The sequence below is a fragment of the Stegodyphus dumicola genome, chromosome 3, assembly GCF_044657685.1.
Source record: "Stegodyphus dumicola isolate Sdum_Otavi_A_Nest chromosome 3, ASM4465768v1".
Taxonomy (NCBI): Eukaryota; Metazoa; Arthropoda; class Arachnida; order Araneae; family Eresidae; genus Stegodyphus; species Stegodyphus dumicola.
Genome location: NC_140770.1, coordinates 244,128,526 through 244,156,393, shown reverse-complemented (window position 1 = coordinate 244,156,393; position 27,868 = coordinate 244,128,526). Strand labels below are relative to the sequence as shown.

Genomic DNA, 27,868 nt, shown 5'->3' with positions numbered 1-27,868 from the left:
TTCGGTTGGAGGAATTACTAAAAGAATATATAGATACTATTGAATTAAGAATATATTCTATAACAAATGATAAATTTAACCTCTTGAAAATAAAATAATTGTATAATTTTATATACTTATTTCGGTATGTTTAAAAATGTTTTAAAAAAAGATATTTCAGTTGGTTTTGAAATTCTATTTATAATTTTAAAATAATAATTCGCTGTGTTGTGCTTCGTTTAATTACCTGTGTAATTATGTATATTGAAGATCTAAATTATCCTGATGTGCACTATACTTGAAATTGCTTTGTCGAATTTAATATTTTGGATTATCATGTGCAATAAAAGTTTTTTGTTTAACTGTTAATGAATTTGAAAAATGGTATCTGAATTCTCTGTTTTATTATATCCTACTTTAAACAAGGAAACTGAGAGTATATTTTCAGAATTACGTGCAATAATGTTCTTTAGATTACATTTAAATTACAGAAAAGTTTTCGTGCTCTTCCTTATCTTTGTATTTAAAAACGTTTATAGCATTGATAAATCAAGCATACTTATATTTTAACAAATAATTGCTCTTGGTATTTGTTCAATTCTATAAGTTATTTTTCTCGTTAATTGGACTTTTATTGCAATATACGTGTTTATCTTTATGGATCGATGCTTAGAATTTCTTGATTTTTTTCTGCTATATTTTTTTCAAAGCATTTCATTTATCTGAAAAATTTTGCTATTCATGTTTTAGAGAAAATCAATTACTAATAATATGAAACTCAATTTTTTCTTCATTTCTTTAAAGGTGACCCTAAACGCATCATTTTAAATGTACATCTGCTTTCCAGTGAGCTCTCCTTCCAGTCAATTTCCCTAATTTTTAAATTTACGCACATTTTTTTTAATTCCGATGTAATTACGTTTTTAGCCGTAATCTGAACAGTTTAGCTTTTACACTTATTTTGCTCGGTTATTCATATATTTTGAAGGAAAAATTAATTTCCTAGCCAAACAATGATAGCTTCTGCATTTCGACTCTGTGCGATATCCAACCATACTTTGATTTCTTAAATGGTGGTGTGGTATGGTGTATTTAATTATGGCAAAGCACACTAGGGCTATCTGCCTAAGAGGAGGGATGCCTTTCGTGGAGGACTTTCTAAGGGAAACTGGCTCGTATACACTTTGCACATGGGGAAAACCACGAAAACACCCATGCAGCAGCCCCTTCGCGGGATTCGAACCTCGGACCGAACTACCAGTGTTCAGCGACTTTACCGCTCGGCCGCTGGTGGGCCTCTTTCTTAAATGACTGAGGAAGTGTTGGAGGTCCCCAATCAAATATACTACAGGGTTGCACATGCATTGAGTGACTTAAAACGTTAACTGTGTGTACCCTTCGCGTTCCAAAAGAACTTTGTGCTAGGTACAGCTAATGAATTCCACCAATGAATTTATCTTCATCAAAAACCTAAATTCTGCACGTTCAAAAGTGTAACAAACTGGCATTCACAATCGGCCTTTAGGACAATCATACATTGCATTTTGTATTATTTTTATAGTATCAATATTTTAGCATTCGGATGAATTTCGGAAAAAAATACTGGCTGCATCATTTTATTGAAGGTTAGATCATTAAAATTGAATGCTAAATCGTATTAAAGTAATGAGTCTCATCGCAGTGATATTATGTATGTTTCCTTGCTTAATAAAAGAACGTTTTATCATTAAGCAACGGGAATGATATCAATTTCCTTCAAAATTACATACTTGCAGTTCCCTATTCAATCAATTGTCGATTCATTTAGCTTATTTTTTTTTTAATATATATATATATTGTAGAAAGAAATTCGAATGTCGATTGATGTTTTCTTCGATATTTTGTGTAAGAATATGCAGTAAAATCTAAAATGTGTTTTTATACTTCCATTTTCTATTCTTTCGCCGTATCTTTTTTCTCTCTCTTAATACTTATCACCGAAAAATATTTTCTCAATAATCCTAACTTTATTTCCATATTTACATTAGTAAAACATGTTTCATATGACCTCATTTTAATACCAGCTTGCCTGAATGTTTTAGTAAAAATGCCCTATTTCATTCACACTTGTTTACCTCACAAGACGAATAGCTTATTTCCTCCTACTTTATGTTTAAATGTTATCGCGTCTTTATCGTTCTGGATGAAATTGATCTACGGAAGAAATATCTAGTAAATTAAATAAATACAGTCAGTTTAAACTAATGCAGATTGCTGGCAGTAGCAGCATCGTCTTACTTTAATATTTTCTATTAATTCCTTTGCATCCGGTCTCACCATTCCTTCCTTTTATAGCTGAAGCAGATTATTTAATGCTCTACAATTTGCCTTCGGGCGTACTTCTATTTATTAAAGTGCACTGGTAACGAGATCCACCTTGACCCAGGAAAAGCAGCCTATGCATAGGTTTTATAGCGTGTCGCACTAAAAGCCGCTTCTTAGAAGCCTAAGCCCTCAAGGACCATTGTTAGCTATAGTGACATGTAGCAATCACATCGCCCGAGGCAGACTTGACAGTACCTTTACAGTCCCTGACGAGCCTAAAGGATCATTGTGTAGAGGATGATTCTGGTTTCTGTGAAAGCAGCTGATCTCCTCCATACTGTCCACTCCCAACATAGGGACGTAGCGAGTTACCAGCTCAGGGTGGGAAGATCGGGCCCGTTTAGCCGCGACATTGGTAAGGTTCTTTAATATACTAAATTTAGTAGCTCCATGGACGTAGGAAGTAAGTTTATTCTTACCTTCATGGATAGCTCACTCTCACGTTGCCTCCCCTTCCTCCCGCATCGAGAGAGGACTCATGAAGAGGCTCTATTCAGTACAAACTTCATTACCAGGAATGTACTTAAATATTAGTTTAACGTGTTATAACGTGTAAACATCAATTTAGCATGTTACCAGTTTAACCTGTTATACAGAAACTGCAGATTTCCGATTGTTGATAAATAGTGAAATTATTACACAGTTTCCTATATAAAAGGTCTTTTCCTTCTATTTACAGATTCTCCTGTGTGCAAACCTGATCAAGAGTCTAACTATTCGGCACTCCTAAGCCATCCTGTCGAAATACCATGTGAAATTGAAGCGGATCCAGATGATGTCAACTTTCGATGGGAATTCAATGGCACTTCTGCAGGTGGTGATCAACAAGTGATACCTATTCATGGATCAACTACCCGGAGCGTACTTAATTATATCCCTCGATCTGAACTGGACTTCGGCATAATCTTCTGCTGGGGCAAGAACACTGTTGGACCTCAGAGGAATCCATGTGTTTTCTACGTCAACCCTGCAGGTATCAACGGGTGGGTTATTCTTATGCAACAGGCATAGGTCTTGTAATTTCCCCTCAGTCGTAGTAGGTCATTTAAATCTCTTCACGGGATTCATATGATACTGTACAGATAACCTTGCTATTTAAAGTCATATTTAGAGCATTTTAATCTGAGGTTAGAAATGCTATATATGATTCAAAATTCGAACTACTTTTAAAAACACGAATTATTTCTTGTACGTTTCAGACTAAATGTCAAGGGAAAAATGGGAGAAGAATAAATACAGTAGAATTACTTTTAAGAATAAATACAGTAGAATCGCTAGAAATTCCAGCATGTGAAGCTATAAGTTATTAAATGCCGTCATTTTGATGTTTTGTAAAGTATTAATTATTTCTTTCCGTAATTTTATTAAACTTCGATGATCATCATTCTTTGAAGACCAGCCTATCGATAAGCTTTTAAAATTTCTATTAATAACCTAACATGCATTGCTATAACTATTGGGTTGACAAGAAAAGTGATTTCTGTGTGCAGAAATACATATATTTAATCTTCGTTTAGTTATTCTTTTATCAATCTTATATGTTTTGTCTTTTGAAATTTGGCAGCTGAAACATTTAATTTGCTATAGAAACAAATTCCTTGTATTTTTGCTTACAACTGTTAGTTTACGGTTAGTTTTAACATGGAGTGCAAAAATAAACATCTTTGATATATTTTACTTTTTATTTTCATAAAGGCAAGAAAGCGGCTGAAACTCACAAACATATATGTTAAGTTCATAGTGTTGATTGCTTAACAAAACGCATGGGTCAGAATTGATTTAAAACCTTTCATTCTGGGAGTTCATTATGATGATGATCACCTTTCTAGCCGACCGTCTGAATTTGGTAATTATAAAATTAAAGCTATAATTTAATCAAACAGTTAAATAACTATGCAGGGGATTGCCAAAAGTTAAAATTTATCAGAAATGTATCACTCATAAGAACTGAAAGTAACTAAGCTAACTTGGACTCGTCAAGATGCGCGATATTTGAATTCCTCATGAACTGAAAGAAATTAACCTAACGCAACGAATCAATATTTGCGACACCCATTAAAAAAGTAATGCAACCGTTTTTTGATATGAATCACCACTTGTAATGAAAAATTGACTATCTACAACAAGATTAATAGAAACATTTCATGGTCTAGTCATGATGAATCGGCACAAATCGTATCGATAGCTAATTGCATCAGAAAAAGGTTATTCTGCCAATTTGGTGAGATTAGAAAGGCGTTGTATATTTTGAGCTGCTTCCAATGAAAGAAAGAAATACTCAACTCAAATTTTAGAATTCAGTAATTACCTTTAAAGTCTTTAAGAAATTTTCTTTACTAGAAGATCCCATGTTCTCATAATGGCGTCCTCAGTCAGTTAATGTTTTTATTGCAACAGCAAATCTTCACATAGTTATTGACTCCTTCATTTTGCCACAATAGCCTTTGTTTAACTATTCTTCTTTAGATCCTTTAAACATTATAAAGTATTCTCTCCTTCCTTTCAGCATGCCTTTATGGTCTCACCTGTAGGACGCTCGAAGTGTATTCGAAAGATCCAGAATTCGAACCCCGGCGAAGGCAATTGCAGATTTCTTCAGTTTCTTGCTTTTGAAAAATTCTAAAATGTCTACCGCAGCGCCCAAGGTGGTGGACGATAATTCATCATCAGAATTTGGCGATTTGGTCTTCGAATCTCCAGTTTAGCCTTTAAAAGGGGAAATAAAACAGGAATTTTCTCCCTTGTTCCCTCGTGCCTTTGTGGTGTAACTGGAAATACGCTTGACACGTATTGGGGATGTTCGGAAATTAAATCTCGCGAAGGTATTGCGAATTTCTTCAGTTTTTTGTCGTGTAAAACGTCTACAGCATACATGATTTATCAAACTGGAAATTCCCATGTTCAACTAGAATTTTTAAATCCCTCTAGGTTTTCAAATTCTGTAATTTCAATCTTATAATCTCACTAAATAAGACTAGAAATATTTAGTGTGGTTTGTTCGAAATACGAATTATTGTCTGAAATGGTTCCGCCCATTTCTGATTTGTTGATTTAGATCTGTTGCTTATTTTCATGAACGGTTAATGGGAATTACGAGAAATTTTGGTACTCTTCTGTTATCGGGCCTGCATTCAGAATTGTATGTATGTATGCATGTGTGTATGGATCTATGTGTTCATGTGTGCATGTATATCGTTTACGTACGCATCCATATGTGTATGTATGGATGTAGGTGTACATGTATAGATATATGTGCGTGTATACACATACACATATATGCACATACATACATACACTTCTGAATCCGGTCCCGATAACAAAAGAGTAGCAAACTTGTTCAGTATTTTATAAGCATTATTTGCAGTTATATTATGAAAGTACAATAATATATACAAATGTGATGTAAGTACGAAAATCATTTTAATTCGCAAATAAAAAGCCAGCCTGTATAAATCAAAAATCGAAATTATAACTTATGGTATTTTAAGATATGAGTTAAATCTGATGATACTAATATTTATGTCCTTTTAATGAATGGTAAATTGAAAGTAATTTTGATAAAGTAATTAGAAAACTCTCATTTATAAATTGCATATTCTCCGGTTGTTTATCTGAGAACTGCAGGTGTAAATCACTAACGAATCTCTCACTTGATTCCCTGGAAGCATTAAATTCCCAAGGATTAATTTTACCAGAGTCTTCCAATAATCAACGAAAGTGTTTCCCTCCAAAAAAAAGCAGTTCTGTGCCGCTGGAGAAAAGATAACATTTAATCTCAGCCACTTTTCGCTCGTAAACGCAGGATTTATTTGTTTAATGAAAAGGCTCATCTGTAAGCGCTCGGTAACTGAAAATTAATTTACTGCTGAAATTTCTAGTTAGTTTGTGGGCGTCGTAATTCATCGATATTATTTCCGCGAAATGAATATGAATATGTGAACCGCGATATAGCTATTTGGACTCAAGACCATTAACATTTGTCGCATGACAGTAGGCGAAGATTGTTTCTCCATTTTCCTGTTTTGCCATATATAAATTGGTTTATGTTAGATATTTATTTGTAGCTGGGATTGAGGTCTACCTCTGAATCGATATACGCCATTACGGTTGACGTTTTGGAAAGCTGGTGAATCTTTTCTTAATCATCAAGAAAATCACGAAATCTTCCATAATCTCAACTCGTACAGTCGTCAGGAGACTGATTTTTCTGGTTTTATAAATGGAATATCTGGCTCTGGAAAGTAATCCTCTTCCAATCGGAAATCAAAAACATTCACGGATGTTAGAGAAGAGTTGCAACTGCAAATAAATAGATAAATTTATATAAAAAAATTAATTACACCCAAAGGGGCTTTTTTTAACGTTTTGTGTGTTACCTTTATTTATTAAATACCTTTACTTTATTTCACCCGAAGGCGAAAAGACCAATAATGACAAAGTCATTCAATAATGTAAGTATAAAAATAAGTCCGTGCAGGATCTTTGAGATTTTTATTACTATTATTATTATTATTTATTTATTTGTTTTTTTCAACCGAAGGATTATTTTTATCCCATGTGCACAATAAATGTGCTACGCGTGTGCGATAGCCTGAGAAATTTCTGTTGGATGCGTTTCAACCCAGGGCACATACAGAAATAGTGTTCGATGCTTAAAATCTATGTAAACGTTGTGGCTAACTCTAACTAAATACAATACATTCTGACTATACAATACCTTCTCTTGACTAGTGTTGAATAGCAATACTACAAGGAATTTCCTTTGTAGTACGGACTCACAAACAATGCGATCTCATTTGAACTTTGACAAAACATTATGAACAGCATCATCCATTGAGGATTTCATGCCAGTTGAAGGATATTGCAGGATTCTACTAAACGCCAATGAACATTTATCAAGATCTTGAATACTTGCATGTTTTGGGAGAGTCATTTGTGTAGCTAATAGAGGAGGATTAGTATTGCCATAGGCAAATGGTCAGCATATTACAAATAATAATGACAATTGTATTTCGTAACTACAAATTCTATGCTTCTTAAACGGCTGGACCCATGCTTTGTGTATATTTAGATACGTACTTTTGTCTGGAATGTGCTAGATTCCATTTTCTTAATGTTGATCCTAAACACGTAGACAATTTTATGAAAAATCTCCGTTTTCGATATGGGGGATTCTAAGTCAATGCAAAACATTTCATATTATCTTACTGAAAATACATGGAAATCCTCAATAAATAATTTAATACTTGGGTCACTTTTCAATGTTTAATTGTTATCGACACCAAGCGGGTTCATAGATACATATGTGAACTAAAAATATCTAAATTAAAATTATAACTTAAATTAGCAATAGTCCGTCAATTCTTCATTTTAACTTGAGTATTTTTCCTGTCTATTCTAAAAATAATGATAACATTTCTGGACGGTGAAAACATTTCTGCGTCAGTTCTAGATTAATTTATATCATATGACATTTATATAACGACGATGACGAAGGTAATTCAGAACTTAAAATTTCCTGAATCGAAAACTTTCTCATAATAAGCTGCCATATTGGCGCTAATATGGCATAGTTAACCTTTATATATATTTCGCTTATATATATGTTGCCACTAAGACGCTACTGCGTTGATTTCTTCCTATGCTAAAAATGTAAATATTCAGGGAATAAGTACGATTAGAGTACTAAATAAATTGTAGTGATAAATGCTAAAAGAAATAAAAATGAATATTTCATCTTCCTCACCTGCCAAGTGGCTGTTCATTATGGATCAACATCTATCAATATTTCTACTACACCATTACACCTAAGTCTTTTATATATATATACCATTACACCTAAGTCCTATATATATATATATATATATCATTACACCTAAGTCCTATATATATATATATATATATATATATATACCATTACACCTAAGTCATATATATATACTTGAATAACTATATGTTTAAAATAGCTTATGGATTAGAAGTGCATTATGCCCAATTATTAATAATTGATAATTAATAATTATTAATAATTATTAATTTATGATTTTGTAGTGGAAAATTTTCTATTTTCTTCTGAATTTTGTCAGCTAAACATTCAATGCAATACTTATAATATTTTCATATTTTTTCTCAAAAACGTTTCAATAGAGTAAATTTTGAGCTTACATACTTAAAATATTATTAAAATTTTTCATAACATACAATAGCTTCAAAAAGTTAAATTAAATTAAAAAAAAACTTCTGTGAAATAATGTGCTGAATAAAAATTGAAAATGTTTTAACTTGAGTTTTATCAAAATAAATTTTTTAAACTTTTTATTCATTAGTACTTTTTTCACCCATTGAATTAAAACTCATAAAATATTTATATGCTTGAATTATGTCCTGAATTCCTTTCCGAAACTTTCATTCGATTCTTCACTCGACTTAACAAAATAAACTAATTTCTGAATGTTTTTTCATGCATTCTGAATTTAAAATTTAAATAAGATTATTTATTCGGAATATACTTTTAATACATGTTGGATAAAAATATTCATTTTAATTGGAGAGGGAATGACGTTTTTCTGCAATCTTTTTATACGCAGATCATTAAAATCTAAATTGAAAAACTTTGAATCTGCAGGTATTGATGAGAGAATTTTATTTTCATTTTTCTTTTTTTATAGTGATAAATGTTATCAATTTAAAAACGAGTATTGAAAATTGTTTTCCTCGTCATTGAAAATATTTTTTCTGTACGTTGTATTTTTAATGGTGTGGAATTTAAAATGATTTACTTCAGCAAACGATAATAATCAGTTATTAGTAGGAATTATTAATTGCAAATATAGCTGGAGGTTATACGTTTCAAATGTATTTATTGCTTAAGAATAGTAAAATGAAAGCAATGAAAATCTGAAATGAAAAAAGTAAAAATCGAATATCTGTTTGTTTTGTCCTTTACTCAAATCTACAGTTTAATTCCGATCTCTATGAAACTTGCTACACTCGACCTTCAGAACAAGAAGCAGGTCACTCACTGTCTGTGTAAACTTTCTAAAAATCCAGACCATGGGATCTGCATTCATTTCCGCATTCTATGAACGTATATTTTATGTTAATTTAAGGAACTTTTGATTAAAAATTCAGTGATTTAAATACTTTGCGTTGGCACTCTGCATAGCGTAAGATGTATATGTTTCAAATTTAATCAGAAAACTCGGCGGAGTAAAAATATTGCGTTGTCATTGGGAAAAAGGCAATTAAATTAATTTGTATCCAATTTAATAAACAAACTCGACTATTTAAGAGAAATGTGTTGCCACTGTCCAAATAAAAATATTTTAAAATGTGTTATCATTCAGCAAAGCGCAAAATATTTAATTTTTCACGCATTACACGCATTTTCTTCGCTTTTTGAATTTCAATGTGTAATAGTAATCACAAAGCATTACTTTCGCTGCGAAATTAATTATGCTACCAAAACGAACATGGATTGCTCGATCTACACCTGAAGCATGAAAGAAAAAAGGGTCATGAGCTTTAGAAACGAATAAGCAAAGGGACTGGAAATCGTTCGAGAACGCAGTGTTCAAGGCCTGTTCGTCTGAAACAGACGCGCAACGGAAAGCAAGACCTGAAAACGTTATTATATGCAGCGCTCGATACAAACGAGAACTGCGCACTTATTTAAATCTTGGTGCATTCCGTTACGAGCCTTTATCCAAGTGTGAACGTTGGAACATTTGGACGTTGAAACGTTGGAACATATTTTATCCATAACGTTGGAACACTTGAACACTTGAACACTTGAACGTTGGAACTTTGGAACATATTTTATCCATCTGGGATAAAATATGCATGTATTGCAGAGCTATCAAATTTAAGAATGAAGCACCAGGAATGTGCTGCGCAGGTGGAAAAGGGAAATTGCCAGAATTAAATTCATCACCCGAACCATTATCAACCTTGGCATCAAGTGACACAAGACAATCGAAACATACAAATTACGCATAAAGAAAAAATTTCGTAACAGAATTAAAACACAAACACTTACTTAAGTACCACTGCAACGCATGTCGAGTAACAGCTAGTTTAATATAAAATTAAACATATGAAAACTTTCTATATTATCCCGTTTTAATCAAATATATAAATTATTTTAAAATATTGTTTTAACGATCATAAAATTTTTGATGAAATGCGATTAAAAATAAATTACAAAACTGCTAAATGTAGCAAATTTTGAAACAAAATTGTCACACTTGGATATAACCATACCAAACTGGATATAATAATTATATTTGTTATTTCAATGTTATCGCTTTTGTTGTTTGAAACTTTGTTAATCTCCTAATATAGTTCTTGCATGCGAGTCAAACGATTTTAATTTTATATACAACTAATTAAGGATATTATTATAATCAATTAACAAAATGTGAAATTTTTCAGACTTTATATTATGCCCAAAGGTATTTTCTTAACGTTTTGTGTATTGCCTTTATTTATTAAATGTAATTTTTTGCACTTAAAGCGTAAAACTCAATTCAACAGCAATATCACAAAATAATTTAAAAAGACCATGTCTTTAGAATTTCCGATACACAGTCTCGAGCGCTGGAGATAAATTTTTTTTACGTACACTTCTGCCATGTCTAGCTTTGAAATTGTTGGGTTTTTTAATCAAAGACTCACAAATGCTTTACAAAATACGAAATAGTTAATAAAACAAATTCCTGCTTTGGGCTTGATGCCAATATTCGGGTTGAGACGTACGTTATTCAAAACTTGATGGCCCTAGCTACCGTTGTTTTATAACAACTCGAGAATCAAACATGCATTTATGCAGATTCTTTATTATTTAATTTCTTCAAATATGATAGATGGCTCTAATATTTGGTTGCAACAATTTAAAAAGTGATTCGCCGTTTATAGTGAATCAACGCAAAATGCCAAAAGAAAATTAATAGCCTTTCTGGGCTAACGCCCTTTGGACTAAAAATGTAATTTTTAAATTCTTGGTACATGTGATTCAAAGAGTGTAACTCAAAAGTTTTGTATGTAATATAAAATTTACTATATTTACATGTTTTATTCCACAGAAAACACGGACAAATAAGAAAGAAAGAAAGCCACTGCCTTTGAATGTAGACATCGTTCTTTCTAATATAAAGTCAGATTACATTCAGTTATTTTGAATTTTTAATTGGTTTCGGTGTCCGATCTTATTATACCCTAACAAGGAAGGAATATGCAAGTTGCTTTAAAAGTCTATTATTGTTAAAAAAAAATTAGATATTGTAATTTTTACACATTGTTTAATATTTAAAATGCAAATTTAAATATTTATGTTATTTAAAACTTTTTGTTTTCCTAAATTACAGGTATATGTTTACAACTAACGGTTATTACAACGGTTGTTACAACTAACGGTTAAGCTAAGAATGCCTTAACCCATTAGCCGCTGGTGTTGCGTTGACGCAACGGTCAAAATAAATGCGTATACTACCTAAGATATTTTATACCAGCAGATGATTTTGTGTAGGGAATATTATGAAGATTATTTCTGTAAAAAAATATTTGCCTTCATCAATCATTTTGTTTATAGTAATTAACCTCATACTTTAAGCAAAATTTTCGACCGGGTATTTTTGCGGAAAATATTTAACCAAAGAATCGCCGTCTTTATGAATGATCTATTTTTAGTCAAGGTCACCGTTTTTCAGAACATTACATCAGTAAGATGTTTATATTTATGTTGGGAAGGAAGGAAAAACAGGTGTTGCGCTGACGCAACGTCAGCAGGAAACGGGTAGTCAATCTCATTTTTCACTCATTCCTTTCGATGTTCTGGTTGTTTAAAAATGCCTAGAACGAGGTATCTTACATTAGAAGAAACCCTTCAAAGGTTTTTTGATGAAGAAACAGATGATAATAATGTTAATAATGACCAGAATGAAACTGATAGTGTTGTTGTTCCCCAGAAATTGCAGAAACTACTGACGAAGAAGAAAGGAATGGCAATGTTTTAAATAATGATAATGATATTTTACCAAATGATACTGCTGGGGAAGTTGAAATTCATGTAAGAAGTAAGTTTCAGCCTTCTAAAAGCAGTTATAGTCATACTAAAAAGTTTAAAAAGCAGAAGATTGAAATCTTGAAGTGGATAAAAAAAGGAATTGTTAGTTATGTCTCAGTAAGAACATGAAGAAAAATTTAAAAGAGAAACTATAAAAGACAAAATATAAGGCAAAACTAGTGCAAAGATTTTCGATTTTCTTTTTGGTTTAGACATTTACTCTCTTCTCGTTGAACAGACAAATATATACGCTCAGCAAAAAAAAAAAAAAAAAAAAAATCCCAGAATTTATTGCCTCTGCAGCCTACATGAGAAGATTTATTGGAATATTATTGCTTACAGGATATCAATCTTTACCTCAAGAAAAAAATGTATTGGTCTTTTGATGAGGACATTTCTGTTCCTGTTGTACGAGAATCGAGAATCTTTTGCAGTACAGGAATATGAAGCAGAACTTGCCTTTGACATTTGACAATACTGATAAATTATATGAGGTGAGACCGTATCTAAACTTACTGAATATCACCACTTTTTACTACTGCAAATATTATATAATAATACTGGAATAATAATCTTTAGATTTCAGACGCGAGAATGCATTATTCCTTTTGAAAACTCCTATTGAGAATGTAGAATTAGCCAGAAATAGATCAGCAACAGGAAGACCTAGTAAATTCAGCATTCAAAAACCATTGCATGAAGATGGTAGACATTTTATAATAAAGTCCGTTGATAACAAAAGACTTTGTTGTAAAGAGTACCATAGCCAGACTGTTTATAGATGCAAAGTATGTAAAGTAGCTTTACATCATGGTTGTAATCAAGCTTTTCATGCTTGAATCTTTCAATTGAAATAATCTGTATTTGTAAAAGAAATACAATGTATATTTTTATATTAAATTAATTACAAGTAAAGTGATTTGTAGATTTATAAAACGTTACACAGCTAAAAAGTAACCCTGCGCTCGACTCAAAAAAACATCACACGAGTACAATCCTACTCACTAAACACTAGTCTTATTCCGCTGACGTTGCGCGAACGCAACACTCGATTTTTCCACAGGTAAGAGCATTTTTTTTTATTTTCAATGTAAATTTATGTTATAAATGCTTAATTTAATATTTGTTATTATTTCCATGAGAAAAGAAACATTCCTTGTAGTTTAGGCGGTTAATGGGTTAACACTGTATATGTACATGAGTTCTAAATTAATACTTCAACGGAGTCGTGTATATGTTCAGTTCTTGAAATGCTTCCACACCAACAATGAAAGTAAGACTCATATTTTAGATTCACGATCCTAGCTCATGGAATAATAAAATACCGATTAACCTGGGACGATGCCCATGGTAAACCCACGAAAACCACGTAATCCGAACGCTTTTATTTATATTACTTTTGTATTTCGATAAGAATCGATGAGAAACAAAAGACTAATAGTTGCACACTTAACTTAAGAATTTATTTTTAAAGGATGAGTTAACAATATTGTTGCATGCGTACGGGTTCCTAATAGATTGAATTTACACGTTCGATAATAGGTTAATAAAAATTTATTTTTATCAAAAGGAATATTTCATAACTCTGAAATTTTCCACAGAAATATTCGTATTAGTGTTCACAGTAGCAGACAAAATAATCAGTAATTACACTTCAAACTACTAGCAACGTTAAAAGCAACGCAATGTAAAACGCATTGTAACAGATAGCTAATTCGTATATCTCAGCTTCCGTAGAACTAAACAACTCGAAACAACAATAACTAAGCAGCTGGACTCATATGTTCTCTCTCCGGGCAACGAGATATTTATAGTACTTTCTGCTTCTTAAAATTAGTGGAAAGCAAGAAGAGTGTGGACTTAGACTCAATATTATACCGAACTATTGCGAAAAGCAATATTGCCAGTTCTTGAAATAAAGCCCTAGGGCACATGATATAATAAATTCCGGACGTAGAAGCAATCTCAGAAGAGTAAACGGAGTAAGGGGGGAAGGAGAGAAATACTAAAAGGAGGAAGACAATCATTATCAGACAAGTTCTCAAAACGTGAAGAGCGAGCAGAGGTTTCCAGGAGGATCCAAGACAATGTAGGTTCAATGACAATAATAAGAGAAGTATAATATACAATACTGGCTTCAATGACAAACTCAAAATCTTCAATACTACCTCAATCAATACAACTAAATAGAAACCTGGACTACAAAGTTACAACACAACAATACTTACAACAACCAATAATACAACTACAAAGTTACAACACAACAATTTCAACACGAATACGCATAATACAACACAACATCAGCTACCTCAATTTCCAAAGAAGTATCTTCAAACAGCGGAAAAACAACAAGCAAAATCAGATGCGTTAGAAGTATAAACAGCTACCAAATGAGGAGCTAAGTGATAAAGTTGTCATCTTCGCCCATGAAGGTGTGCGCTGCCAGTGGACGGATGCTACGATCTTCAAAGAAAATTTCATAATTAAAAACTTGAGAATAATTTACGAAGTCACATTGCACGGCTTTGGTAAAGAATTTTTTATTGGATTTTTTGATATATCCTGGAATTATCTCAAGCTTTAAATCTCTGTGCAAAGGTTCATTACGAATAAGATAGTGGGAGTCAGATATAATACGCAAAAATTTTTTCTGTACAACTTGCAGTTGATGAAGTTGAGTTTGAGTAACTATATTCCAAGCAGAAGCAGCATAGAATAGTATCGGTCGAATGCAGGTGGTGTAGATATGCCTCTTAGTACGCAAGCTAAGATAAGAGTATTTTCCAATGACAGGGAGAAATCTGCACATGATACCAACGCCCTTGCTTTTTGACACTGGTGGTTGGACCAAGTGAGTCTTTGATTAAAAATGATGCCTAAATATTTAGCCTTTTTGACCAAAGGAACAGGTTTTGGGAAAAGGAAGAGTTCATTAAAAACAATGTGTTACTTGGTTTTGCTGAGGATTAAAAGTTGCGATTTGCTAGCATTAGTTTTTACTCGCCAATTGGTGCACCAATCTTCTACAGCAATAAGTGTGTAGAATTACGGTTACAGCTAATATAGTGGTCATTTACATGCATTCAGTTACAATACTTATTACGATGATACAGGGACTGCACGAAATTGTCGCCAAATGTTCGCCAAATTTGGCAACTTTTTGGGATTTATGGCCAAATTTGGCAACAGAATGACAACTTGACGATATCTCGCCGAATTACCGAGATACCCATTTACTCAATGTTAAATGCACTTGTACCTGTGTTCTTACTCTTCCGGCATAGCTATCTCTTAAAATTTGTTTCGAGCTTCATTACACAGAAAAATAAACCAATTTTACTACTAATTCTATTAAAATTACCTATCTAAGTACAAAATTCGTAACAATATGTATATATTCACGATTATACAGGGTGATCAGCGAATAAGCCCTGATTTCAAAATGAAATATCTATACAACAAAGATCGATAGAATTATGCGGTAAACTGTACGTTCATTAGCAAAAGTGTAAAAATGGTGTACAAAAGTTTAGAAAATTTAGTTACGAAAATTCTTAACAGATGGAGATTAACTCTCTGAAAGGAGTAAAAAAAAAAAAAAATAAAATGAAGCAGCCTTTGCAATCAAAATAAAATTTTTTCAAAATGTTCACCATTCAAAACAATGAGGGGGCTTAAACGAACAATGAAATTTGACATCACGTCTTGCAATGTCTCGACGGAAATGGAATCACATGCAACACCAATCAACGATTTAAGCTCATCTAGAGTAGCGGGAATTTTTCGATAGACAGTGTCTTTCAATGCGCTCCACAGAAAGAAGTCACAAGGACTCAGATCGGGAGAATATGGAAGCCAAGCTATTCCTGTGTCAGTAAATTGCGGATAATCTAACTCAATTACTCTATTTCCAAAGTATTCATGAAGAAAGCGAAAAACTTTATCTGTTCGATGCGGTCGAGCCCCATCTTGCATGAACCAGTCAGTACCTGGTCGATCCTCCAACGCTAGTTGAGTGCTGACAAATTGTTCCAAAATTGTAATGTAACTTTCAGTAGTTATCGTTTCGCGTACGAAAAATGGTCTGATAATGCCTCTGGCGCATACCGCAGCCCTTGCAGTAACTTTAGGCGGATGCAGTGCTTTCTCTTCACACAAATGAGGATTTTCGGTACCCGAAAATCTCCAGTTTTGTTTATTAACGATTCCATTCAAATGAAAATGTGCCTTATCTGTGAACCAGATGCAGCTCTCATCAAATCTGTCGTTGTCGACCATTGTTAGAATCTGATTCGCAAAGTCAACCTTTTGTTGCACAGCTTTCATGGGTATGGCCTGATAACTTTGGATTTTGTATGGAAACAGCCGTAGGCTATTCTTCAATATTTTTTGCCTGCTCGTGTACTTCAAACCTGTCTCTGATGCCATCCATCGGATGCTTTTCCTAGGATTTTGCTGAACAATTCCAGAAACTTTGGCTGCATTTTCAGGAGTGACTATAGTTTGCCTAGGCCCAACATTTCCCTTTCGATCATCAGCCACGCTCCCAGTCCGTTCAAATTTCGCGAAGAGCATGCGAATGGTTTCCGCATCGGGTCCAACTGGAACATTGAATCGGGTTTGAAACCTGCGACGTGTTACCGTAGAACTGTGTTCTAATCGGTGAAATTCCAGAACCAAAAAAACACGTTGTTCAATGGAATATATTATTTCACTTTCTACGCTAGCCTTTTTTCACTAGCCAACAGTCGTACTGATCGAATTCAAAGCACATTTTTAAAGGCTATTGATAGGTCATTGCGATTAGAGCGCCATCTGTTAACGATTTTCATAACTAAATTTTCTAAACTTTTCTATACCATTTTTACAGTTTTGCTAATAAACGTACAGTTTACCGCATAATTCTATCGATCTTTGTTGTAGAGATATTTAATTTTGAAATCAGGGCTTATTCGCTGATTACCCTGTATATAGTTAACATACTGTTGTGAATAAAAACAGTTGCTAAATGTTGTGACATCATCAAGTATCACTGCTATTATGCAAAGCATTTTCTTCTCCTTCTTGCACTTCTCTTGGAAAATTTGCTTTGTTCTGATAGTTTGCGATACTATTTTTTTTTTTTTTTTTTTTTTTTTTTCAGTTTACCTTTATAAACACATAACGTTTTCTGTTTTAGGGAAGGACTTGTTTATCCGTTCTCTGTTAATTGGGAGTTGATTATATTTACAGTTTCGGGGCTAAAAAGTTGCTTTACGTCAGATAATTATTAACCTAATAGATTTTATAGATGAAATGTTCCAAACATGAAACTTCATATTCGTATCATAAATGAAAACTATTTTATAAACTCAGAAACTAGCAAAAACATAACGAATAATCTAAACGAAGCAGCATTTCTGAAATGTCTAGCCAGGTTTATTATCGTTCAGGAAAATGCGTCAAAGTACATCGAAGAAACCATCTTGTGAAGTAGACGCACTTCAACTGCAGGATAAGAAACTGTTCCTTAAATAAATATAAATTAAACCTGAAGGCGATTTACCAAACAAAGTTTATTCCATTTTAACGTTTTTAACATTAGGTGAGTCGAAAAGGACTTATAAAAATTAGAAACATGTGAGAGTTATTTAAAAAAATATTTGTGTATTTGATTCATTCCGGCACTCTATATAATATACTGGGAGTTAATATTATTAAAGAATACGGTAGTAAGGTTAGAATTAGATTAAAATGCAAAAAGAGAAAATTTAATATTTTTAATGTCGATAGTCATTCAGTGAAGTTAATGATTTGTTTAAGATTAAGCATTATAGTTTCAAATTTGTTTTTAAATTCATGTGTTTTAAATTGAAATTTTTAAATTTATTTAGTAGTTTATTGTGCCTTTTTTCATACGAACTTTGCAACAGATAACCAAATTTAACTCTTAAATACTCAAAGCTTTTAATTTATTTTTGAAAATATCGCATTTTAAATTTTTAATTTTTCAAGCGTAAATTGAAGATATTGCCAATATTTGACAATTTTTTACGCATTATCAAACGTAAACAATGCCAGTACCAATTACCTCATCAAAGTTTTTTTCTTTTTTTTTAACTTAATACATACTAATTCAGAAGTCAAACAACAAAAATCAGCGTTCAAAAATCATTCATTTGCGGTTTTGCAGCTGAGGATGGAGGTTCGGTAAAACCATCGAAACTAGTCCTGTGAAAATTTTGTAAATTAACGCTGATTTTTGTTGTTTGACTTATGAGTTAGTATTTATTCGGCGTGTTATTGTGTCTTAACTTAATACATGCTTTGCCTTAGGCATTATATGGAAAGGGAGGGATGCGCTGTGGAGGTCTTTCTAAGGAAAATTGGCAGGTATCCACGTTACACTTAAGGAAAAGCCATTAAAACACCCATACACCTTAGACCCTCATTAAAGGTTGTAAATTAAATTCTCTAAGGGAAGTGATAATATACATTTGTTGTAATATTTTGAATAAAACTGTTGTTATAACGTCCTATATTTTGTTATGTATTTCCAAAAACGAACCACTGTGAGTTTAAATGTCTTTACTAATGGTAATAACCTAAACAGGAGAGATTAATAATATGCATCTTCTTCAAATCGCATGATTGAAGTTATCCCCTTTATCAATTTGTTATACATTTCCTAATGCAAACAATTTGAGTTCAGCCATTTTCATTTAAAGCTACAAGCTAAATTCAGAAAGAGTAAAAATATATTTCCATTAACTATCAGATTGGGAAAATATTCTGTCCTATTTTGTTTTTATCCTTTGAAAGACACAAAAAAGAAATGCTGAACCATATTTTCCTTTTCGTGTCGCTTATAAAGGTATTTGCTGTATGAAAACAAAATTCCAGTGGAGGTACTAGTTATGAGATATTGATGTCTAACGGCAATGTTACCAGCTACACAAGAATTTACTAGATTTCCGTACAGAGGAACAAGAAAACAGGCTGATATGTATTCGCTTGCCTGCTTTTTAATTTCCTGGAATCCTTCTGCTGAATGAAATATCTTTACTTTCTTACAAATTTCTTTTTTTTACTTCTTTGCACGAAGTAAAGCAAGTATTGTAATCGCGAAAAATGTCGGGTATCATATTTAAACGGAAAACGCCATTTTGACCAATCTTGAATCCATCTGAAGGATGTTTTTTTTTTGACGTCTCTACATACGAACAGAATAAGGGAATCTTTTTACCAAACCCGTTTGTAAAATGAATTATTTGACTAATTAATATGAATTTGAAACCTGAGATTTTTGCTTTAAAATGTAATTTAAGATTGAAGTGATTGAATTTTGTTGTTCTTATTAAGGTTAAATTCTAATTAAGGTTTTATGCCTTTATTTAATCTGTATACAAAAGTTGTGGAGTTATCAACAATTTAAAAGTTAAGTGGTACTAGGCCTAACGAGGCCGTCATTTGCTTACATTTGAAATTCTTAGTAGAGTATTAAATTAAGCCAGTTGATGCACCAACTTCAGTGTCTTCTTTCCCATTAGGACCAAACGTTAGCTTTCAATTTGTTTGTATCGAAAATTTTGTATTCCTGACCGCTAGCCAACTTGCATGTTTCTGCGTAGAAAATTCTGACTTTAATCGCGAATTTTTTTAACTGTGCCTAGTGTTCTGGAATGTTCTGTATATTACACTTTTGAATAAAAATGTGTCGAATTTTTATGTATTTTATCGCTTTGCTTCGAAGTTAGAGCTGAATTAATTGAACGAGAAATGCATCTCTAAATGAAATTCGAGAAAGTAAGTTCAAATGAAATTCAGCAAAAATTGTGTTTAATTTAATAGTCCGTGCAAGGAAGTCACGTGTTGTCCACAACAAAATATTCTTTAATCTAGTAAGCAATGAAGACATACATTATGAATATACATTTGAGGAAGTTCCTTTAAGGATTTAAATGATTCAGTTTAGGTACATGAAATAGATACGTACTTGGAAATGCGACTCGTTTTCATGTTTTAGATATGTAAAATCAATTATATGACTTCTTACTCAGTATCCCTTTCTTTCGATTTTAGAGAATGGTTAAAAATACTAAGAAACGGAATAATATAGATATTAGCACCTATATTTTCAGATATAGGAGAAAGATCAATTACAGATTAACCACTCTTATCATATGTTTTAAATTCGCATTAATACAGAAACATCTTCAGGTATTGATAATCAATAAGATATGCTCACTTAAAAAAATAGCATATTAGAGGAGGACACTTACTTTTCAACAATGGATATAATGATCATCGTTCAAATCTTCCGCTCTTTAGCACAGCCAGTTTTAAGAAAATGAACTCTAGAAAATTTAGAAATTCGCTTTTAGATTTACTGATGTGGCAATAATATTACCAAAGTAACATTTTATGTCACTCCTATGGGACCATCTAATGTTTCAGTTACTAAATTACATTAAAAAACGAATCACAATTTCATTTCGTACGAAGTAAAAAGGATGTATTGTAATCGCGAAAAGTTACAGGCAGCATATTTCAACGATAATATCCCATTTTGACCTCTTTCAAATGCAAATTAACGATGTATTTCCGTGATATCTGTATGTAACGACAGAATAAAACACTCTTTTCCTCCAAAAAAATTATAAAATTGCTTTAAAATGAATTCTGGAGAGAATTTTTCGTGGCGTCTGTACGAACGTATGTACGTACGTGCGTACGTACTTACGTACGTATCTCGCATAACTCAAAAACGAATAGCCTCAGAACGTTGAAATTTTGTATATAGGACTGCTATAACATGTAGATATGCACCTCGTATTTTGGTTGCAATCGGTTGCACCGAACGTATATAAATATATTTATATATATATCCACTCTGTTACCCGGCTCAGTGATCTCCGTTTCTTTACTCTTATATATTTGTAAATTGTACATTTTTTGCTTTAAAAATGATTGAATTATGTTGTTTTTATCTTCCGGTTAAGGTTTTTATGCTTTTAGTAAATAGCATGCAATATTTTTAGAATTATCAACAATTTTAAAATTGTTTAAGTGCCGCTAAGCCTAAAAATGTTTTTGATGGCGGCCGTTGCTCTTGTTTATATTTGAAACAGCAGGATAGCGGATTTGTTGCCAATCTAGAGAAACTTAGCTTCGCAACAACAAAGATAACGCCTTCATTTATTATTTAAATCATGCTTAATCCTTTCTGGAATTTTTTCGAGGAAATAAGCATTTAAGATTTACTTCGTAATTTTTAATACAATATTTTGAGTTTTTATGTACTTTTGCCTTGTCGCGAAGTGAAAACTGAATTAATTGAATGAGAAATACTCAATCGTCTGTCAAAAACTGTTTCTTTTTTGTTTTGTTTGCTTAATTCCTTTTATACATAGTTCTAGCTTTATTATAGTATTTGAATAGAACATGTGGCAACGATTAGATAATTCTTTAAATGGTATAAATTTTGTGCATTATGAGTTATAATATGAACGAAATATAATACTGTTTAGTATACCTAGCGCCAGAGTGTCGCTATGGTAAATAAAGTGAATTTTAAAGAAGTCATTTATTCTATTGTGGTTCATGCGCTGTCGGCGAAGTAGGTTTAATTCAATCTAATAAGTTTAAATGAAATGCAAGGAAAAATGCGTATAATTTAATATTCCGTACAAGGAAGTCATGTGGTGTACACATCAGATTTTTATAATGTAGAAAACGATTCACACCGAGTCACTCAGCATCATTTCATAATGCTCAGTGACTCGGTGTGTATGATGGAGAATAGGCTGGGTTTCTTCGGGAAAAAGTTTTAGTGTTGTTCTTGCTATATATGAAGAATCTTAAAAAATATCTTGATATTTTCAGTTTTCCATTGCAACTTATGGAAGGCTAACATTATCGTAATCATTGGCAGTAATACGTATCTTATTTTGTAATTTCATATATATCTTCGTGAGCATTTATTATTTTAAATATGTTATTCCATTTTTACTTTTAGAATTATTCATCAAAATCTCTTCAATACTGAAGCATAATTGTATTCCTTTCTTTCGTTTATTAAAAATTTTCTTCATTATTTGAAATGGAGAAAAGCGTGAAGAAAATACAGCAACTGAATCTCCTATACTTACAGTATTAGGGATATTTTTCAGACATTTTTTAGCAATTTTCGTTTTTGAAAAAATAAGAGCATAGGTTTTTCTATATATAATAAAAGTTAGTTTAAAGTCCCCCCTCCCCGCCATATCGACGTTAATTAAAGGATTTTTTATTTTGATTAAAATCATCTACGAAAATCCGAGTTTACATTAACACGAAACGTTTTGTCAAAAAAAAGAATCTTATACGTTCTTTGGTTTTCCTGTGAGCTCTTTGATATTCCGCTATTTCTTGTACACCTAACGATTTGGCGACGAAAATTCTTCCCTTTATGATTTAGCGGAACAGAAGTCAAACTTGTATATCTATGGAAGCTTTCCTTCTTTACATTTATTGGCCAGGGTATAACTTCAAAGTTAGGGCGAGGCTGTACTATAATTGAGGAGGTATTATTATACCTGTATAACCAATAGAGAATTTTTTGTCTCTCGCCCGCTTCTACCTGTATCTATAATTAATCGTTTAAATGTATATGAATATTTTTAAACTATTCGGCAAATTACTAAATTGGATTTTGTTCCGATGGAGCTTGGTTTAGTGTTAGGAAGAAACTCAAGAGTTGCAATGAGGTCTCCACAAAATTGTAATTTGATATTATATACCTAATTGCTTACAATTAGTATTAGAAGATTGAACAAAAATATTAATCAATCATTTGGAGATATTTCTTGATAAATTATATGCTGCTTTGTTTTCAGACTCCTCGAGAATCAAATGATGTTGGTGAAGATCTCGGTGGAGAAATTTAAAAAAAACTGACCATTGTGTCTGGACCGCGAAAGGTGGCAGATTCTGAACTCTTTTTTTAGGATGTTGAATCAGAACTGGTTGCTTTCAGTATGTGAACTCAAGTGAGAATTAAAATTAAGTTGTTTGCTAGAAAACGTTGCACGTTTAGCTTTGATCCTTATCTGTACAAAACTCTTTAGTTTTAGTACTCTTTAGTACAAAACTTTACAAAGATGGGAAGTTAAGAATTAAACTTAGCCAGTCCTGTATAGATTTATTGAAGTTACGCGTAAAATGAACAGTGTATTACTTAACAGCGTTTCTTTGCTACTATGAAGTTGGGAAATATTTACAATGCGTAAAAATTTCACTGTGCCATTCCCTAGCGATTATTTTCAATTCATTACGCTTTAATGCCAACAAGTAACTCCTTTCCTCCATAATACAATAGAAAAAGTCAAGATTAATGTTATTTATCTCAAAGCTTCTAGCTTTTTTCCCCGTCCAGCAGTTTCTCTCAGTATGCCACGCCAACCCTTTCAATTAAATAGCCACACATAAAGAAGACTGAGCCTGATAAACGCGGGAAAGTCGGAAGCCAAAGAATTCTTCTAAAGAGCAGGCATCAGCTCGACAGAAAGGGGCTTATCTCCGATTCTTCTTTGTGTTTTTGGCTCAGGTCATGTCGCATGATTACTTCGAGACCCTTGGATTTAATTGAAATGGTTCACTGCTCGCTCAATAAAAAAGTTATTAGTGATATTCTTTCGAGTTATGGATTTAACGGCTATGACAGAGGACAGATTGGGCGCTTACTGCTGTAGTACACTTTGTTTTCTCTCACCCTTCCGTTTTTTTATTAAATTCCTACTATTAGCTTTCACTCTACCTATATCTTGTTCAAATTTTCAATCGTTAATAAAATACTTCTTATTCATCCACTCAGGTTCAAATACACTTTTTTAAACTTGTAGTGGATACTTTGTAGAGACATTAGATATTTTTTGGAAACATGAAAGATGAAAAATGAGCAACGCCTTCGCCGGGATTCGAACCACGGACCTCTGGAACATGCGGCCAGCGTGTAGACCACAACACCACAAAGGCACGCTAAAAAGGCGGGAGAAATATCTTACATACTCCCCCTCTTAAAGGGCGACTGGCGTTTTTAGAGGACTCATTCGCCAAATCCTGGGTGTGGAGATTCATCATCCACCACCATTTTAGTTCGGGAGTCCCTGTAGAGACATTAGGTATTTTTAGAAGCATGAAAGATGAAAAATGAGCTACGCCTTTACCGGGAATTGAACCACGGACCTCTGGAATACGCTCCCCAGCTTGCAGACCACTACACTACGAAAGAAAACTACTAAGAAGGCGGGAGAAATACCTTATAACTTGTAGTGGATTTTTTTAAAACTCTATATTGAACTGCTCGAATAAAAAAATTATATTACTTACAAGGACCATCTTGTTACTTGTTAATTGACAAGTAATATAAAAAAATTAAAGTCAATTCTACTTAGCTCAACATTAAATGGCCAGTATTAATGGTTCCTTGCAATAGTGAAGGTAATTGTAATTTGTCGTGTAACTGTTACTTGTCAGTTAACAAGATGGCCTTGTCAGTAATGTAATATAAGTAATGTAATAAATATATAATAATTAAACACATAACTTATCGCATAGCTTTCGTAATGATTCCTTGCAGTAATGAAGCATTACAAGACATGGATAGCATGAGAAATTATAGACCGCCATCAGCTTCATAAATTAGAAACGAAAAAATGTTAATAATATTAATAAAAAGTAACTAAAATAAAATTTTTCTTTCTTGACTGAAGTAGGAATTGACTTTCATTTGTGTTTATATTACTTGTTTCTTCTATTACTTGAAATGCAACATAGGTATAGAAAATTATTAATTTAATTAGCTTAGCTTATAAATTATAAAATAATGTTGCTTAGATTTTTACAATTGTGCTAAAAGTGTTCCAAAATTTACATGGCATCCATGCAAAAATGTTTCACTTTTACGCTTTAAAATACAATTCTGAAAAAAAAAAAAAAAAAAAAAAATACACTTCAAACGGTTTAGTAAAGAATATTTTAAACAGTAAATAAAACCTAAATTTAGAAATTGTCCTATCTTTGTTAGGTTCACTAGCATTAAAATTTATTAAAGTTAAATCTTTACTTCTTGATAACAGCAAAAATCTTGTAATTATAACGACCATTGTTAAAAGAATAATGTTAAAATATTTTAAAATATTTTTAAGTATAGTGTTTCAGTTTTCAGGTTAACTTGAGAGATATCTGGTTACACTGTTTTTTACGTTATTAAAGATACCGTTTGTCGATATATAGTATCATGTTTTGTGTATATCTGGTTTTAAGGAACGCGTTAAATAATAATAAATTCCCATCAAGAAAAAAGGTTTACTAGGTTGAGATTATTTCAGCTCACTAACTAGCCAGCTGCTTTGCAGAGAGCGATCGCATAAGAAATGCTGACGCATGCGATACAGACAAACTAATTATAATTTCTAAAACCTTTCTAGCTACTTCAATTCAATCCAAAAAATGTCATTTTGGTGACTGATAAGAAAACGATAAGAAAAAGGTGATGCGAAATGAAATGTAATCATACGTTTAATTTAGATGTCATAGTACTATCTCTCATGGAGAATTTAGTCGTAAAATTTGCACAATCCAACTGAAATTTGAAATTAATTTTTGGCCAATTACTCACATTTTCAAAACAATGCTTTCATAGTCCATGATTCTTAGTACCAATAATCGTAAACGACAAATAGGATTACTGAAAATAAAAATGTATTCCGATTGAAAAGCGACGTGTAGATCTAGACAAGTACAATAGTTATTAAGACCAATATCATTGTTTTCGTATAATTTATGCTGTGTGTACAATACATTCTGACAAATTTATGACGAAAATTTGCCCATACAAAATTATGTGTTGTGAAGGCAATATTTTAATTAAACATATCGTTTTTATCTTATTCCTTGTGGACATATTTATTTCAAAATACTCTATGAGGTATAAAATATTCATCAACAGCAGTATATTTGATATTTTGATATTTAACTTATGTTTGAATATTTAAAACTAGCGGAAGTACTCAATTCCAATTAAATTAGATTAAGAGTAATGCATCTAACAATAGGGAAAACGATACCTCTGTAATCCTTCTCTAATAACGATGCAAAAAAATACGATTCATAGTCATACATTTTTCAGTCTGAAGTGATATGGAACCCGCATAAAAAATTTCAATGGAAAAATAAACTAACTCTGTCTCATTATATCAGCAACAATGCATGCACTTTTTAATGATTTTCGTTTTTCTAATCAAATGGTCGTTAAAGCTCAAGTTCCATCCACTATTTCACCTATATTCAATTTTAGTCGATTAAATGTGGCAAAATATTTATCATTATGAATCAGAAATCAATGACGCGAACAAACAAACAAGCAAACATACATTTTTCTTTAAAAGTATAGATTTTGTAAAAGTTACAAATTTTTGATTAACAAACTCTACGATTTGAAAGCGAGCAGGAGCAAAGCTTTTCGAAATAAAGCATTTTTGTCTTTTTGAGACTGTTGCCACTCGGAAAGATGATTTCGAAAATTAGTGCTTTCAGAGTTTTAAATTAGTATTTCGACTGATTAAAGTCGTACGAAGATGGGAATCGCGGAAATGGCTTCACACGAATTTTTGGAAATATTTAATGTTTGGCAATGCTATTTTTAGTTAGTTTCATCGTGAAACTAAGAAATTTTTTATTAACAAAACTCTAGGATTTAAAAGCCAGCAGTGGCAACAACTTTCGAAATAAAGCAGATTTTCAAAGTGAACGTCGATCTTTTCCAGGACCCAGAAAAGATTCGTAGAAAGTTTGGCGACGATAGTTATAGTTGTGAGTGAATTATTAGAGGACAAACACAGAGATTTTCTTCTTTATATATATATAAATTGCGCATATTTTCTCGAGCTTTGAATTAATGAAAGAAATCATTATTTATCTTGAGATTTCATTTTCCCATAACATGGCATATTCTCATAAAGCAAAATGATTTAATTAAACCTTCAGAATTATCATTCAGTTGAGTAACCTACAATCTTAGTTTCATCTTTTAAGTAAAATATCACAGCTTATTTTGCATTTCTACATTTTTTCATTCCGTAATGATTATCGTGTATTGTATAAATATCAATAATTTCGAAAATAGAGTTTGTCCATAATATCTATGGCATATTGTTGATTATTTTCACCTCTAATGCAAAATATTGTTTATCCATACTAAGTGTTCGGATTGTTGATTATATTTAACTAGAGAACGATATTAGAAATCTTATAAGTTCTTTAATTATATTTAAAAACTTAAATTTACTATTAAAATCTTAACAGAACGCTGCGAATTTATTTTTTATTAGATACTTTATAATTAATAAATTAAAATGTCTCTACATTATTTAAATGCATGTTGAAATTGAGATTATAAGGAATATAAAGTAGGCCATCTGTTCCTCATGTAGAGAATGATAC

General features: G+C 32.1%; 1 protein-coding gene across 1 annotated transcript in view; it reads left to right on the top strand.

The window, feature by feature from the left end:
- LOC118181355 (kin of IRRE-like protein 3) overlaps positions 1-27,868 on the top strand; it is an 832,813-nt gene that overhangs the window by 690,849 nt on the left and 114,096 nt on the right. The window contains exon 7 of the mRNA XM_085813987.1: positions 3,023-3,316. Within this exon, the coding sequence (XP_085670113.1) occupies positions 3,023-3,316 (294 nt within the window). The remainder of the gene's footprint in view (positions 1-3,022; positions 3,317-27,868) is intronic.